This window comes from Fulmarus glacialis, unplaced genomic scaffold (genome assembly GCF_000690835.1).
Source record: "Fulmarus glacialis isolate BGI_N327 unplaced genomic scaffold, ASM69083v1 scaffold12410, whole genome shotgun sequence".
Lineage (NCBI taxonomy): Eukaryota > Metazoa > Chordata > Aves > Procellariiformes > Procellariidae > Fulmarus > Fulmarus glacialis.
In genome coordinates, this window is record NW_009187144.1 from 3,702 (window position 1) to 19,870 (window position 16,169).

Consider the following 16,169-nt stretch of genomic DNA (forward strand, 5'->3'; position numbering starts at 1 on the left):
CCAGTGTCTTCTCTTTGCGTGTTATAAAACACAAGAGTTGGCACTGGAAACTAGTCCCAGCAATGCAGCCAGTGACACAGATAAAACTACTGCCTTCTACATTATCTGCTTCCTAGGATATTAGGGTGCCTGTACTTCCCTCTATTTCTAAAGAGCCTTTACTTTCTTAATTTGAATTCTGGCCAATGGTGTAGTCTGACTTGGCTTCCCTCCCCCACTTTCCAAAAACCAAAATCCCCCCAAACAACGCAACCACTATTAGGAGTTGGCTACTTCCCATTACGGTAAGAGCTTTAACTGTCAGTTTAAGAAAGCAAGCTGTTTTTCAGACACTGTTAAAATCAGTCTATTTGGAAGTGACTGCCCTTTCTGCCATGTGATATGTCACATGCATGGTGACTTCCACTGAGTTACGAAATCAGTGCATGTGTACTTTGGTCAAAGGAAGTAGTTCTTAAGAATATTTATTGTATTAGTATTTATTTTCTTGAGACAACAGAAAAATCTGTATTAAAAAAAATTGTTAACAGGCCAAGAAAGAGCTTCAGCAAAAGGTCTATATAAATCAGTGAAAAGACATTTTTTGGCTCAGATCTCGTTTTTGGTATTTCCCTAAGACCTTGTTTCTGTGACTAGATATGACATTTGGTAGGTTATTTTACAACAGGGCATCTTAGATATACCCTCATATTGGACCAGAACACTAGCAATTCATCTTAAGTGCTTAGGAAAGAATAACAGAACTGTACTGTCCCAGGTGGTCTTCTAATACCCAATTCTTTTTCATGCTTGGTAGGTGCCATTTTAACTCGTGTGCTTTAGAAGTATTTTAATCTAAAAAAAAACCCCAGCCAAACAACAAAAAATAACAAACCCACAAACCAACAACCAACTAAACCAAGAATACTGTCAAGACTGAAGAGATCTAGAGCTAACTGCTGAACTCATTTGGTAGAAATGGCTGAAATCAAACCAGACATACATTAGTATAAATTTCTCGTCAGCAGAACTGCTGATCAGAAAGCAAGAAAGTCCAATGTGCGACAGGGTCCTCCATTGTTAGAAACTCATTGACATTTCTATATAGCCATTAGATTTCGGAAAAAAGGAGTTAGGCTGAGGAATCTTCTTCCAGAAGTATTTTTTCTTGGAGGACCTCCAATTCAGACAAGCAGCTTCCAATATAGGAAAGGTACAGGACTACCAAGGACTACAGGGATCTGGGCATTCCCGCAGGTAAGTCTCTGTATGACCATTATACACCTCCATCAGCGTTGTGCACACAGTCAGCTAACAAGCAGGTGGGAGGAAGAAGAAGGGGGGGGGGGAAAAAAAGCAAGCCTCATTACAGTAGTTAGTGAAAAACTGTCTCTGATACTAGCTGAACAGTTCAACTAAAATGAGCATTTATCTTATTTAGTCAACAACATGCAAGTATGAATAGCTTGTGTCCTCAGCAAAGAATGCTGCCTCTACTGAATATAGTAACTAAATTTCTCATCCAAAAACTCTTCTCACCCCTTTAGTTTTTCTGCATTTTTTTTAAACACCAAAACCTCAAGTTCAGAGTAAAACATCTTCTGTTGCAAGAAGAGTCTCACTGTAGTATGTGTAAACCATGAGGTACATTAACTTGTTTCATGCTACTTACAAGGGCATGATCACAGGTTAATTCAGATTAGAAGGGTCCTTGAGATGTCTGTAGTGCAAATGCTGCCTCAAACCAGAGCCAGCTATGAGGAAAGTGCTCAGGCTACTCGGAGCTTTAAAGCTGCAGGGCCTTTGGAAAACAGCTATTCCAGCAATTACATTTTGCTTTTACAAAGTAACGTGGAATTTGTTTTGTTTTTACGTGCATGTTTTCACCTAAAAAACCCCTAAATGTACCACTGTGAGCTCCTCCTTAGATGTACAGTAGTTAGTGGTCCACCCCCCCACTCTAAACTTTCTGCAAAAATAGAAGCATTACCTTATTGAGGACAGGCTTTGTGGAGAGAACATCATAAATTGCTGGTAAGGAGATATTCTGAAAGAAAATAATACATTGATGTTAATGGACATTAATTAACCTGTTAGTGTAAATGCTGAGAACTGTAACTTCTTACTGCTCAATTAGATAATAAGATAATGCTTTAAGAGTACATCTTGAGATCAGAAGAACATGGGTTGCAAAAACTTGAGCAGACCAGATCTCAGTACAGCATGGGACACTTGAGTGTCAGTGTTTGCTGCCTGACAGTGTGTTTGAATTTCACTGGTGATAAAACAGCTCAGGAAACAATGAAACTCTCTCTCAAAGTATCTCCAGGTTTATCCCCCTGCATATGCAGCGGCAGAAAATGCTTGCAGGAAACCCACCTAGATGAAGAGAAAGCCTAAAACTAAGAAACATTCCTGTAAAGAGCCACCTGGTACTTTCTTAACCAAAAGCACAGACAAATCGTCACAAAACCGTTAGCCACTTCTGTCATTACAGCTGTGCTTGCAAATACCCTTAATGCTCCTGGCTGTGTCAGACCAGGACTGTAACTTGGGAGTTTCAAACCAGCAAGATGAGGTATTCAGAGGATGTTTACCTCTTGCATTGTCTGGTTCAGGCATTTCATTGCAGGTGTTCTACGATTATCCAAGATTAGTGGAGGCTTCCAGCGATCGTAGTTTGTTTCTAACACGTACCACGTGCCTTTCTTGATATCAAGGCTGGAAAAGAGGTATATGTTTGTGGTTTGCTTCTCTAAGTATATAGTAAGTACAGAAATAGTACATACTATACACAGCCAGATTATTTTTAGGCTTGCTGTGGTATTTTTCGATGATGCTAAAGAAGTGAGTTCTTGCAACAACAGAAGTCACAAGAAACATAGGACACAATTGTTGGTGGAACCTGACCTCTTCTGGAAGGCTGAGTCAAGTGTCAGGTCAAGCATACTCACTCCCAGATATCCAGAGTAGCTGTCCTGGAACGAGTTATCACACACCCTTCTCCAGAATTTTTTCCACCCAGTATAAAGTAGGCTGGAGCCAGCAGTCTTGTTTTAGCCAGTTTGTCTTTTGCATCCTGGTAACTGCAGATAACAAAGTAGTGTTGGACTATTAAATGCTATAAATGGTTCAAGTACTGAAGAATGAGTTTCGCAGACCCAGGAAAAGTTTGCGTAGTTACACCTTTCTTCCCCTTTCATGCACATATGAGGAGATTGTATCACAATGAAGGAACACATTTAAGCAAAACTCCTTCACTCACTTTGTACCTGAAGTATGGTTGTTGAGAGGTGCTCTTTGCACTTTTTCTACATTTAGAAGAGGAATAAAATGATGACATGCTGTGTCATATTCCACCTAATTCATTTACTGCATGAGCGCTTTGTTTCTGTTTACTTCCTATAATACACTACTATCTGTTGGATATGTTTTGATGCAGAATGCTGTTATGCATTCAGATACCAATACGTTCATTAGAAAAAAAAAAAATCTGAGAAAATGATTTGAGGAGTTTTAAGGGATCACGTGTGATGCCTCTCCTGCCACCAGAGTACCAGCAAACCCAGAACTATTTAATGTTAAGGCTTCTAGGAAGATATCTGTATCATTAGATACAGCATACATCTACAGTATTCATGCCAGTTGAGAGCAAAGCAGATTAAAGCAGTAGAATATTTGGGGGAGGGGGGGTGGGGTGGAATACCTTGTAGCATTCTCTAATACTGTTCTTGTAAGAAAGCCCATCCACATACCATCTCTTCTACCAAGAAACCATTCGAAGATTCCTGCAAAATACCACTGGTTACAATAATTTGTTTTCAGAAGGTCTACTCATGCTGTTCTAACTTTCACAGCCTTTAAAATGAACTGTCTTTTATCTTACTCATCTGGAATCTTTTCACCATTTGTATGCCTGTTTATTAAGGTAGCTGGTATGCCCAAGGTCTGGAACACTTGCACAGAAATAATGAAAGAAATCAGCATTACTCACCAACATAACCACCATCAAGACTGAAACGCTCATTCATTGTCAGAGTGAACAAGTCCTGAAAAGCATTAAACAAGTCAACCTTCATCCACTGCCAGCCCATTAATACCAGTAATAAACAAGAGGCAGCATTGCAATTTACATGCCAATTGAGCTTCTTGTTTGTTAGACTCTTCCCCTTTCAATAATGGGCTGCAAGATCAAGCCCATGGAGAAAAACCTAATTTATCACTGCTTGAGTAAGTAGAAATGATAATTCATAGTCTTCTGACCTGGCATAGCAATCCAGCAAACCATGCTTTTATGCTAAGCAAATCAAGCCTGTGGCCATTTTTCTCTTGGTCCTTGTTGCATCACTGAATTACCAGTTTTCCTTCCCCTGCTGTGTGTAACCTTCTTCTCAGACCTCTGAATACTATTCTAGTTTGAAGGCAGATTTTTAAGTACACCCTGATATGTTATTGCTGTTCACATGGGCATGCAGCTGTACACAATTCAATCCGTGCTACTTGCAACATGCAAATCCCAGTCTTCTCCAACTAGCATTTCTTTCAGAGGAAAGTGAAGTTCAGCCACCCTGGATCATTTTTAGAATGGACTCTTCCCAATTTATTTGACCAGAAGACAAAAATAAATGCATACAATGCAGGGATTTATGCCAGAAACGCTCTGCTATGAAAAGGGCCACCTATAATAGAGCATAAAGGCAGAGCATGTAGAAAAGGAGGAGTTGTGGTAAGCTGGAGACTCTGGTATAGTTCTGTGCTGCTGGTTTTTAAGATGTAGATAAAACTCAGATTTCAGGTGCCTATTAAAAAAAAAAAAAAAAAATCTTGCAATGTAGGACTCCTTTTCCAAGAAGGATTGGAGAAAGAATTAAAATAGCACAAGTATGCTGTTTCACCTCTGGGATCACAGCAGTATTTATTTGCTAGCAAGAAACTCCAACCATTTGAGCACTTTATATTCACTCCTGTTCGCATTCAGAATTCAACATTGTTTTTAAGAATTGTCCCAACATAAATATTTAATTTAGGCAATCTCCTTTTACAAGGAAGAGTGCAGCATTGTTTTATTTTACCTTTCTTCAAATAGCTATACTCTGTACCAGAACAATTAAGAGATCATTTATTAAAAAACATCTCAAGGCAGAGGATGAAAGCAGGAAAATTTACATCTTAAAGGAAAATCTGAAGCATTATTAACAAATTGACAAGCCCCCTCCCCATACTTACTGGTTTGACTCCAGACACCATGCCTATGTATCCTGCAAAATTTGTAGACCTGAATACTGTTTTGTTGTTTCTCTGGAAGTCCAAGTTTACCACTGTAGGCTTCAGTTCCCGAGTTAAAGTCCAGGAATTATTTTTAACGTCCCACCTGCAGAAGACGGTACAGCATTTGAAACTTCCCTCCCTCGGTAGCTTTTAAAACTTCCCTTCACAGCACACAGATTTCCTGTGTGTGATGCCTGTCCTCTGATCTTACTCATGTCAGCCAACACCACTGCTCAGTAGTTACCTGAGCAGCACCAGCAAGGGACAACTAGGAAGTCTAAACACATAGGCAGTCAGTGAAAAGAACCAAGTTTTGTTCGAACCAAGAGCATATATACCACTCAGCATTAAACAGCACCGCCATTACAGCTGGTTTGTTTTGAACACACATAACTTTGTTCTATTAAAAAGGTCCTGCCTGTCCCACAAACCCTACTGTATTCTGAAAGCATGTGTAGCTTGTTCTGCAGCAGAACGAGCCGGTTCCCTCAAATTCTTACTTTTCAAAGGGAGAAAACAAACCACATACTACTGGCTTTACTCTACACGAAGCGAAGTTCCAATTCTAGTTTGTAAGGTAAGCCAGAACAGTTTGTAGGCAAGAGGGTACTAAAGAACACTTAGCAGACCATTAAATTCTCCGGAAACAATCCAGGTTCTGGGAACAGCTTTGAAAGTTGCCTTAATTTTCAGGGAGCATGTTCCCAGTATTTCTGACAAGTGGGAGAAGTTCAACACAAGCCAAACCAAGGGACAGGTGGAGTCACAGTTGACAACATTTGAGTTTTTGATAGGCAGGTAAGAATTTTAATGAAGACAGACATTTAAATTCCATCTGGGCATTGAGAGTCATCTGGATGAGTGACGTTACAAAATATAATAAAAGCAAATACTGAACTACATGATCGCAAGGTATGAAATGAGAACTGAAAGAGAATCCAGTGCTGGGCAACAAACTACAAAGTTTGTATCCAAATGAATGATAATGTTAGATCAGCGGAATACAAATCACTGGCTTCTGAGTAGAAATGATGAATGACGGGAAGTCCTAGTAGAGCACAGTACAGTAACTAGGGGGATAATTGGGAAAAAACCAACCCCAAATCCAGTCCACATTTCACTGCATACACTAGAATTGATGCTTCTGTCCCATCACATAAAGAACAAGATATACCGCCCCCCAGAGATAAGGTTACATGGACTGTTCTTTGGTTTGAGACAGTTTTAACTGAAGCTGAGAAAACAGTAAGTAACACTGAACACAACTGTTCTACAAAGTCATTCCCAACAAGCTCAGAGTAGTTTGACATAAGATCAGCAGAACGATCCCTTTGTTCGTTTTAGCCTTTTTTCACAACATGCAATGCAGAATTACTTGTCAGAGTCTTAACAACGTCCAATTCATCATTTAGACTCAAAGAATGCATGTAGAAATTTCAACTTCAGCTAGCTTTTTCTTTGGGTTTTAAAAAAAAAAAAAAAAAGGCACAAGTTTACGTACTTACCCGAGAAAGAGTCCAAAATCCAAGTTTCTGGCATGGTACAGCTTCCCTACATAACAATAAATAAATCAATCAATACAATTTTCTAAAGAAAGAGACATAAATTTCAGGTTAGAAAACCAGGAAATGAGTAAGCAGGAAAAATACCATTGTCTAGGTGCTCTTTTCATAAGCGCAGAAACACAGTAGGGTTTTTTGGATCAGAGAAGTGTTCTGCCATAACTGAAATCAAGTAATCTTGTAAACTGCTGTCCATCTCACCCTCAGATGCTTTCCACATTATCTTAATACAATGGTAATACCTTGAGCTTCCTCTAAAAGTGAGACGTTTGTAAGCCCTCTGAGAATCCTTCAGAAATTTCCTAAGCTGGAACAGGTACAGACAAGGGCTGCAGAACTGAGTAAGAGAATGAGTGAATCTCTTTTCTTAAAACAGACTATCCATTTTCTCTAGCACCATACATGATAGCTAGAAACTAGATGCAAAATGGATTGCACTAGAATCCCTCATGGCACTGAGAAAGTATCAGGTGTCTGGCTGGTGTTTCTTTCCCCTAGAAAAATAAATGCCACCTATTAAAAAAACCCAAAAACCCACAAAAAAACTGCAACAAAACCAAACCCAAAGCATCTTTGAAGGTACTTTTTCCTTTTTTTTAACCTAAACCACTGGTGATTTCTTATTCTCTTCTCAAGGAATATGTTTTTATTATCGTCATCTAGTCTCTTGTACTAGACCTTCTTGCCTGCAGTTTAGAAGGACTATGTTTGTATAATTAAGGTGGACCCTCTCCTACATAAGAGAAAACTTAACACTATTCTGGGTTGCATTACCTGTTTTATCTTCCGCCACTATTGATGTACATACAGTAAAAATTTCATAAAAGATGTTAAAAATAACAATTTCCCCTGGAAGAAAAAGAAACAAAGTTCAATAGTTCGAAACTTTTGCCATGAACAGAAAAAAATGGTTAGAAGAAAGCATACTGCAAAGTTCAGCATTCTATAATATTTCTCTTAAAAATTTCTGTTTAAATCTCATTTGGCCTTTGAAATGACCGCTTCAGCAAAATCAAGAGCGTTCTGAAAGGCAAACAGAAGGATCGGAATCCCTTGGCCTTCTGCCTTACCATACAGAAAGCTGACAGTCATGGCTACTTCCTCCTCTGGAAACCCCAAAACAAGCAATAAAATTCACTTTAAAGAATAAAGCTGCTATGTGTACCACTATTCACATATAAGAGCTGCTGACTAGCACCAGGTGTACTGCTCCTGTATGAGGGAAGCAGTGGAAGCAGGTCTGTGGACCTACTCTGTCTCAATTCTGGAAGAATTCAGTGTCTACTACTCACCTGGAATTGTATTCTTTTGCAGGAGGTGCGGAAGGAAGGCAGGAGGATGTGGCAAGGATCACAAGGGAAAGAAAGCACAGCATGAAACTGAGCCTTGCCTTCTTTGTATGTCAACAGCAGACACACAGCTGAATGGGAAGCCAATGAGAATCAAGGACTGCCCCAAATTTTGGTGCACGGGAGCTGAGACTCGCTCCAGTTCCCAAAACTCAGGAGCGAGAAGCTACAGCTCTACAGAGAAGTCCCAGCCTGATGAAAGACTTACGTGATTTATTGCCATTCTCCTCTAAAATATTGTTTTCATTTAGTGTGAGATGCAATTTACTGCTGTATCTACTTAATTAATAATTTATTTGTTAAATTCACAGATGACTACAACTATACTGCAGATTGGTACACATACTAATTTGAAACAAGTCTGGATTGCTAGTTTTCCACTGCATTAATAAAGTGTTGGAAACTATTACCCAAAGGAATCCCAGATGAATTTGCAATCCCTTGGAGTTCTTCATTGAAAGGATAAGGAAGCGTGGCGGTCAGATGAACCTGAAAGGAAAAGTTTTATATGTTGTCTGTGAAAATTAATGCTATTTTGTTAGTTAAAACAAACCTCTCCCCAATAAGTACATCCTTCTCACAACTATTAAATTGAGTATTTAATTCTTCTGCAGCCTGTAGAACTTGAGGATGTTTGTAGAGCACTTGGAAGAGAAGTACATACTTAGAGAAAGTAAAAACTATTACTTATCAAAATATTGACATGTGACAATGGAGATTAGCACAGTATCTTAATTATCGTTAGCAGCAATAGACAGAACAGAGTGAAGTAGGACTCTTATACGTTAAAAGCTCAACTGGAACTGAGCTTGATGTCAGTGTTTAAGGGAATCCTAATTTTCACACATTGATATGACTATCTTTATATGCTACCTTTATGTCAACTCCTCTCAGGCATATAGGGATACAAATGAACTGTGGCCAGCATGACCTGTTTACAGGCTGCTGTAAATAAAGATGGGGGACAGATTTGACCGTATGCTGTCTCTAGCGCTACACTGTTTTCCTCTGTCCTGATTCAATGCCTATTTTAATCAGAACCAAATTATTTTTTAAGATGAGGCCTGGCTAAAGTTGCCCCTGTAATCAGACATTTATTACAGTTTTCAAAACCTGATTTTATTCTGCTGTTTAAAAGGACTTGAACACGGCAAAGAGAATTTCAGCGAAGTGTTTTGCTACAGTGTCAGTAGCATGTACGTCTAGCATGACTAATCCAAACTTCAAAAGATCTTAGAAAAAATTAGAGGAGGAAGAGATACATGCATTTTAGGTTTGATGGTTTCAGAGTAACTCAGAGTAGGCAAGAAGGCAAAATTTCACCAAGAAGGCAAAATTTCAGAGTAACTCTTCAAAACAGCATTTTTGTTCTGGAAGTGGAAGAATTATCACTTGTAAAGTTCTTAATTGACACATTTAGTAGCATTCTAATTCTGATAGTCAGAGCATACAAGCTGAAAATACTTACTATTTTGTTATCCACTATGTCAACAACTTTGCCGCTGGGGAAGAAGGTATTTGCTATATCTTTAATATTCTGGACCACAGTCTTCACCTAAAAAGAACAAGGGCTTTTATTGAATAGAAGATCTTGAGCATAAGAATTGCTAGAATACTAACAGAACTCCTTCACATACTTTTCAAAAAAAGATTTTGTTGAAAAAATACGTATTTAAAGAAAGCGCTGAATGTGGTGTTCTTGGTGAGAAAAACACCCCCAACTCCCCATTAAAAAGTCACTCTTCAAGCTTTATGCAAAAAACTTTCTAGATTAGCTTTGACATGTCCCTCTACCAGAGAAAACAAATTACAGGAAAAAGCCACCCTCGTTTTCTGCTCCCTTGATCACATTTTAATACTCTGCACTCTTCTGTCTTTAAAAATGTTAATTAAAAGCTTTTTGCTTAAGCACTGATGTTTTTGAAGCCAAAAAGACTCAATATTAATTTCTTGTAAAACTACGTGTTTTCCATTTGTGACATGTGAATGGCCACAAATAGAGTTCTATGTGATCTAACTCCAAAGTACATGAGAGATAAAACCTTTCAGAATTTAAGGTGCAACCTGAAGCTTCCAATGCCCATTGGTTTAAATGAAACTTAAAATAAATAAAGTAGAATTTGTTTGGCTTTCAGAGTTGAAAGATCAAAGTCAGCAGGGATATAGAAAAAATCCCTGGCCTTTTTTGAGAAATTAAGCATTACTGAATTGAATTTTCAGCAACCTTCAGAAGAACAGCTGTTATAAGTAGTTTGAAATAGGCTCGAGTATTTTTAAAATTATTTCTGCCGTGTAAACACCTGTGCTGCAACCAGCATCCCTGAAAAGGGCAGGAAGTTCTTCATTTCCCCCTTGCCATTTCATCACCTCATGCAGCGTATTGAGAGAAGCAGGGATGTGCAGAGAAGAAGGGATGCTGCCTCAGTTTCACTTCAATTTACTGAGGCTGTCCCTTTGGTGTACTCCTCCCCCTTCGTTCTGTACTACTTCATGACTAAAGAGTTTTGATAAATGAAAGCCACCTTTATGCCACACTGTTTTTTATTCCTCTATATACCAAACATCAGTGCCCCTAGACTTGATGCTGTTAGCTCAAGCGTTCAACAGAAAGAAGTTTTACTCAAGCAAGTATTTTAGTCTAGAATCATATTAAAAAAGTCAACTAGAAATATTATCCCTTTCAGAGAATTTTAGCACAGGTATTCCTTTCTACACCTTTTTTCAAAATAAAAGGCCATGTGCTAATTTTATACCTGCTAAGCTTCAAAGCAAGCTCTACATTTCATACCTCTGTCTTTTTGTCATGCATCAAGTTATCCCATCTTTTGCTGGGAGGTAAATCAAGATTTATGACATATGTGGGTACATTCCCTTTGAACCTGAAAGATAAGTACCAGAATTCAAATTTAAAGACGGCTTTGAAAAAACATTTGACAAAATAGGTGCTTCCCACCTGAAACTGGCATTTTCTAGATCTGCAACAGGAACAAGTTAAAAAAAAACCTGTTCAGACTTGCAAATCACTACTTTTCTGTAATTTGTTAGACACGTTGAATCAGATTACTTACGTTGGTCCTGAAGGAGGGTAGGTTTTACTCCTGCACTCTTCTCCATACTGTAAAGACAATGAAACGTTACTATTTAGCTTCTTTGTTAAAACACTTTATTATTCTAGCAGACCTAGTTTTGAATTAAACCTTTAGGACTAGTCAGCTAATTCAATTAATGATGATTTGATAATAAAGGAAGAGAAAGTCTTGGGACTTTGGGAAGCGTGCAGAGGAGAACACAAAAGGTAGGGGGCAAACAGCAACTTCCCCGTGCTGTCTGACCTTCAGACAACTTGCCTAATGCAGTCAAGGCAAGCACAAGTTTATGATAAATATACTAACCCATTTTTACTCAGTGTGATTCAATGAAGAGCACTTCAAAAGCATATTCTTTAGACAAGTTCAGAAACCTTAAATCTCAGAATGGACCAATTTGTTCCGTTCGTTCAATTCATAATCTCATTTTACAGCATCATTCATAATTATGTTTAGTGTTAAGCTTCATCGTGTAGCTGGGGCAGAGAAAGCACACTGAACTTTGGGCAAATCACTCAGCCGGAGAAATGAACTATACGGCACGACTTTTTATTTAATGTGGAGAAGTGCTGCTGACCCACTGCTAAATATTATGAAAGGCACATTTCAGGAATATAACTAAAAACTACTCACCTTCATTCCTGTAAGCATGGCTAGTTACAAATGAAAGTTTGAGAACTATATTTAGGCGTATTCAAAGTGAATACAAGGGCGTTCTCCCATCAATTACATAAAGCATGCATATGCATACATAAACATATGCATATACATGCCACAATTATAATTGCATGTTTTACCCAATGAAATACAAGCAAATGCCTACTAGCTGCACTTGTGCCTCAAGCCAGTTGAGAGCAGACCAGATTTGGTCCCCGAGTTACCTGAGCACATCAGCAAGCTTCTAACAACCCAGTATGTCCCACTAGGAAAAAGGAAAGGTACACATGCTATTCTGGGAGTCCATACAAAGGCTCCCAAAGCACAAGTGTTTGGGAGACAGAAGAGAAACAAAAATATGTAGGGATCCTTCCACCACTTCCGCCCTCTTCCTGCCCTCAATTTCCAGTATTTATTTGACTGTACTTTACTAGTGTGTCTTTATAACGCATTCTGGCTCCAGTAAAAACTGAGACAAGATCTCTAGCAGCTATGTATCTGCGACAAACAAGCTAACTAATGTCCATGTTCTCTTTGGGCTAATCATATTATCTGCTTTTCATGCATTAATCTAGAAAACACAATGTCTTACACAAAGCCACGGACTTTAAACACTGGCATAATTTGTTACAACTGGAAACAGGAATTTTAAAGTGGGATTGGTTTCTGTGTGTTATCACGTGTTTTCTTTTTGTATTGTTTCCAGTAGCTGGGAGAAAGCATGAGATGAATTTTGGTTTTCCTACACGCGAGACGAAGGTATAGGACCAGCAGCTATGTGCTTCCTAGATTTCACTGTGGTGCAGTTATAACCTTCGCATAGCTGGAACAAAAGGTCAAACACAAGAGGCCATTTAATTTTCAAAATGAGGATGTTTCAAAACAGGGAGGGTAGGGGAGGATATCAGATGACTAATTAGGCAACAAAAGTCAGAGGCTTCGTGCAAAGCCAAGCAAATACTTAACAGTATGAATGCAATTGTCTTGTGAAATTTTCCATCCTGCAATACTAAAATCAATCAGAAAAAGTGACATTACATATACATCCGACTGCAATGGATGCACAGATTTAGATCTTCAGGAAATATCCACTGTCAAAATACGCTCCTTGATAGATAAGGCCTCTAACAAAAAATTATCCGAAATGGATAAAAGTTCAGTTGATCTGTCAGTAAAGCCCATGCGTACACAGAGGAAACAGTGGCGACCATGCAAACTGATTTCAGAGGATTTTAAGTGATGTTCCAGGTCCTAAATGTTATGTTACTCCTGATACTCTCTCCTGAGATTTTAATCTTGTATTTGAAGCTATTTTTATCTTCCCAGCCCTTTGCACCCTAAGCCACAAAAGAGGCGGGGAAAGCGACAGTTAAAGGAAGAGTTAAGGGAGAGATACAGAGAAAATGCTCCCTCCTTACATGTCAGCAATTTTAGACTTCTCACCTGTCTATGTATAAAGCAAGCTAAAGAAACCAATAATCCCCAAAAAACCCGTATAACTGCTTGCACTGATTGAGATATCTGAAGAAAGCCAAGATTATTAACAGTTTGTTTAGGTAAACTATTATATGGTGGCACATAAGCAGTAATTTAAAAAGATGTCAAGACAACCAGAAAACTAGAAATGTTTTGGTTTTTTTTTTTTTTTACACAAAGTTCTAACAAGGAACAAAAAAATTGTTACCTTTTGCAATCAGCTGAAGATTAACTGCAAACTCTTCTGACAAGGTAAAAAGAAAAAAAGACACCTGAAGAATTTTCTTAAAGCAACAGAGAAACCACCAAGCACTTTCTGTCACCGGACTGAAATAAGCAGCTATGAAGTTACTGCTGTGGTCAGCGAGATCCTCCCTTCTGCAGAGGCTTAACACTGGAACAGGAACAATAAATGCTGTCCGACAGACGCAGGAGCAGCCTTACAGCACGAGACGATTGCCTTGAGTTTCCAATGTGACAAGCCAGAGGTGGTCTCCTAGAAAGAGCCAGCAGAAGCTGGCTCCAAACAGGAGGTCATCACTATAAACTTGCTATTCAAACATGCATTGAACCCCCTAGGAGGAATACAGCTATTCTTGGAACAGTGATTAAATGTGCTCTTTTTTTTTTTTTAAATCGCCTGTTACTAGTAGGTTGCATATTTTGATTATCTGATGTACTGCTGACTTTTGAATTTGCATGTACGTAATGATACAAAAATAGATGCGTGGCAGCATAGGATCAAAATACTAAAAGAAAGAGAACACAGTGGAGGAGAAAGAGAACATGGTATGGGGAAAGACAGAAATAATAAGAAAAAATGGAAGTAGCACAGAAGATTTATATTATGGCTGATTGTATTAAAAAAAAGTAGAGTAGAACAGGAACCAAACAAGCTAGCAAACTGTCAAGATGAATTGCTACCTGGAAAAAAAAAATCAAGTAATAACAGTTATTATTCACTGCAGTAGAGAAAATTCATGTCGAGTTAATGACTGCTGAGTAAACATTTTAAAACCTAGCCTGATTTCATTAATATGAAATAGGCTGAATGTAGCTAGGCTACAATGAAGTCTAGGCTAAAGAATGCCAGCACTTTCTTTATTACCCTCAAAAATATTTTTGAGGTGGACCGCCTCTGGCATCCTTCCTTAATATCCAGTGTTTCTCATCTTCATATTTAAAAATAAATATAAAATGTCCTTTTTGAGCTATGAAATACAATTCCATAGTTTAAGGAAACGGCATTCAATCTCTTTCAGACAAAGTAATCTGTTATATTCAGCATCTTTTGGTCTATGAACTCTGTGGTCTAACACACTTTTCTCTCTGCTCCTCTTCCCTACGGCACGATGCCAATGCAGCACTCCGTCGTGCTGCAGCAGTCCCAACACTGTTCACCTTTCTGACCATGGAAGTTAAGGGTACTTTTGCAGTGCTGAAGAAATGGGGAGCAAGCCAATTTGAATTGCAGCTTGGACAAAAGTGCAGTATGGTTGAGGGGGCCTAACTGAAAGCTAAAGGGACCGACAGTCTGTACCACTGAGATGTAATTCATGGCATTTAGCTTCCACGTTCTTTGTTAACGAAAAGAAAAGAACCCAATCAGCTGTACGTAGGAAGACAACAATCGTTCATTCTTCAGCAAACGATGCACCCCAGCATCTCAACTGAAAATAAAATATCCAACCCTGGTATCTGGCTGCAGAGCAGCACCAACCTGCAACCTGGACACCCAGTGGATATTGTGCAAGTGCGAAGATGTACCAAGTGCAACCAAATGCAAAATCAAGCCCCAACGATAGACTTTGCTGGTAGCTGGCAATTTCTCCCCCACTCCACAACCCAAAGGAAGCTTTTTGCTAAAATTCTGAAGCTGTTTTAAGCTGGAGCTGGCTTATAGTATTGGGAAGCTGCTCTTGGGGGCAAGGATGGGATTGGGTGCACAGAAGAGAAAAGGGCCTAATTCTGTGTAGTTAGGCCGCTAAGGGAACACGGGTCATCCAGATGTCCACAGTCCTCCAAAGCCTTTCCTGCAGTTCTCCCCTCTCCCAAAACCTATACTCATTTTCCTGAAATCAATATAATTTGCTAGGAAAAGTCTTAAAGCAAACACAAAATAATATAGGAAGTAGTATGTTCCCAAAATATTGAAAAATGTATTGCAAAAGAATATTTTGAAATCCAGAGATATTTAAAAACCTGTCCTCTGCACAGAGGATGAGGAGATCCAGAAACTGAAGAGATGAAAGACTGCTTCACTGCTGCAGGAACAAAAAACGCATCAGGAAGCAAGAACAGCTGTTTACATGCCCAGGAGATGAAAGGCAGCCTGTTCCAAATAACTTCCCCACCCGCCCCGACTTCACAATTCCAGCAAAAGTTAAATATTTCACCTATTCAGTTAAAACAAACAAACAAACAAAAAATGACACGCCAAGCCCACCTGCTCTACGCTTCTCCCCTTGGGTGAAGCTATAGCAAATACACTAAGCAGATTCAAAAGCATATGTACTTTTAGCAAGCCCTTCTTAACTTTCCTTTTGAGAGTAATTCCTTTGGTGTAACATTACGATATTTATGTTATAGATCTATATGAAACTGAACGCAGGAATGAGCAAGAACTTGTAAAACACACCCGATAAACACCAAGACTTGTAACCGCAGCCACGGCCGCGCCGGTTGCCAGAGGAGCCATTTAAAAGTCACGAAGTCCGTAAGGGCAGCGAGACGCTACCTTAAATTCACACGCCTGAATTTAAAGGCACGCTTCGCCTCCTGCGTGGGGAAGA

The 16,169-nt window shown here is 39.0% G+C and overlaps 1 protein-coding gene across 1 annotated transcript; it reads right to left on the reverse strand.

Annotated features, from left to right (window-relative positions):
• Positions 1-449: 449 nt before the first annotated feature.
• Positions 450-11,895, reverse strand: ASAH1 (N-acylsphingosine amidohydrolase (acid ceramidase) 1). Its single transcript, XM_009574022.1, has 14 exons — positions 11,878-11,895; positions 11,227-11,273; positions 10,947-11,037; positions 9,627-9,713; positions 8,569-8,647; positions 7,584-7,658; positions 6,753-6,798; positions 5,206-5,350; positions 3,974-4,028; positions 3,686-3,767; positions 2,934-3,065; positions 2,577-2,700; positions 1,970-2,026; positions 450-1,290 (listed from the first exon to the last, which is right to left on the reverse strand). Exons 1-14 carry the CDS (start codon positions 11,893-11,895, stop codon positions 1,201-1,203), a joined length of 1,128 nt encoding a protein of 375 aa, XP_009572317.1. The 3' UTR covers positions 450-1,200.
• Positions 11,896-16,169: the final 4,274 nt, after the last annotated feature.

Coding starts and splice junctions, on each gene's coding strand:
- ASAH1 (XM_009574022.1), bottom strand. Junction 9,714..10,946: donor TGCATGACAAAAAGACAGAG/GTATGAAATGTA, acceptor TGTTCTTTTTAG/GTGAAGACTGTGGTCCAGAA. Junction 3,066..3,685: donor GTATTAGAGAATGCTACAAG/GTATTCCACCCC, acceptor TGTTATCTGCAG/TTACCAGGATGCAAAAGACA.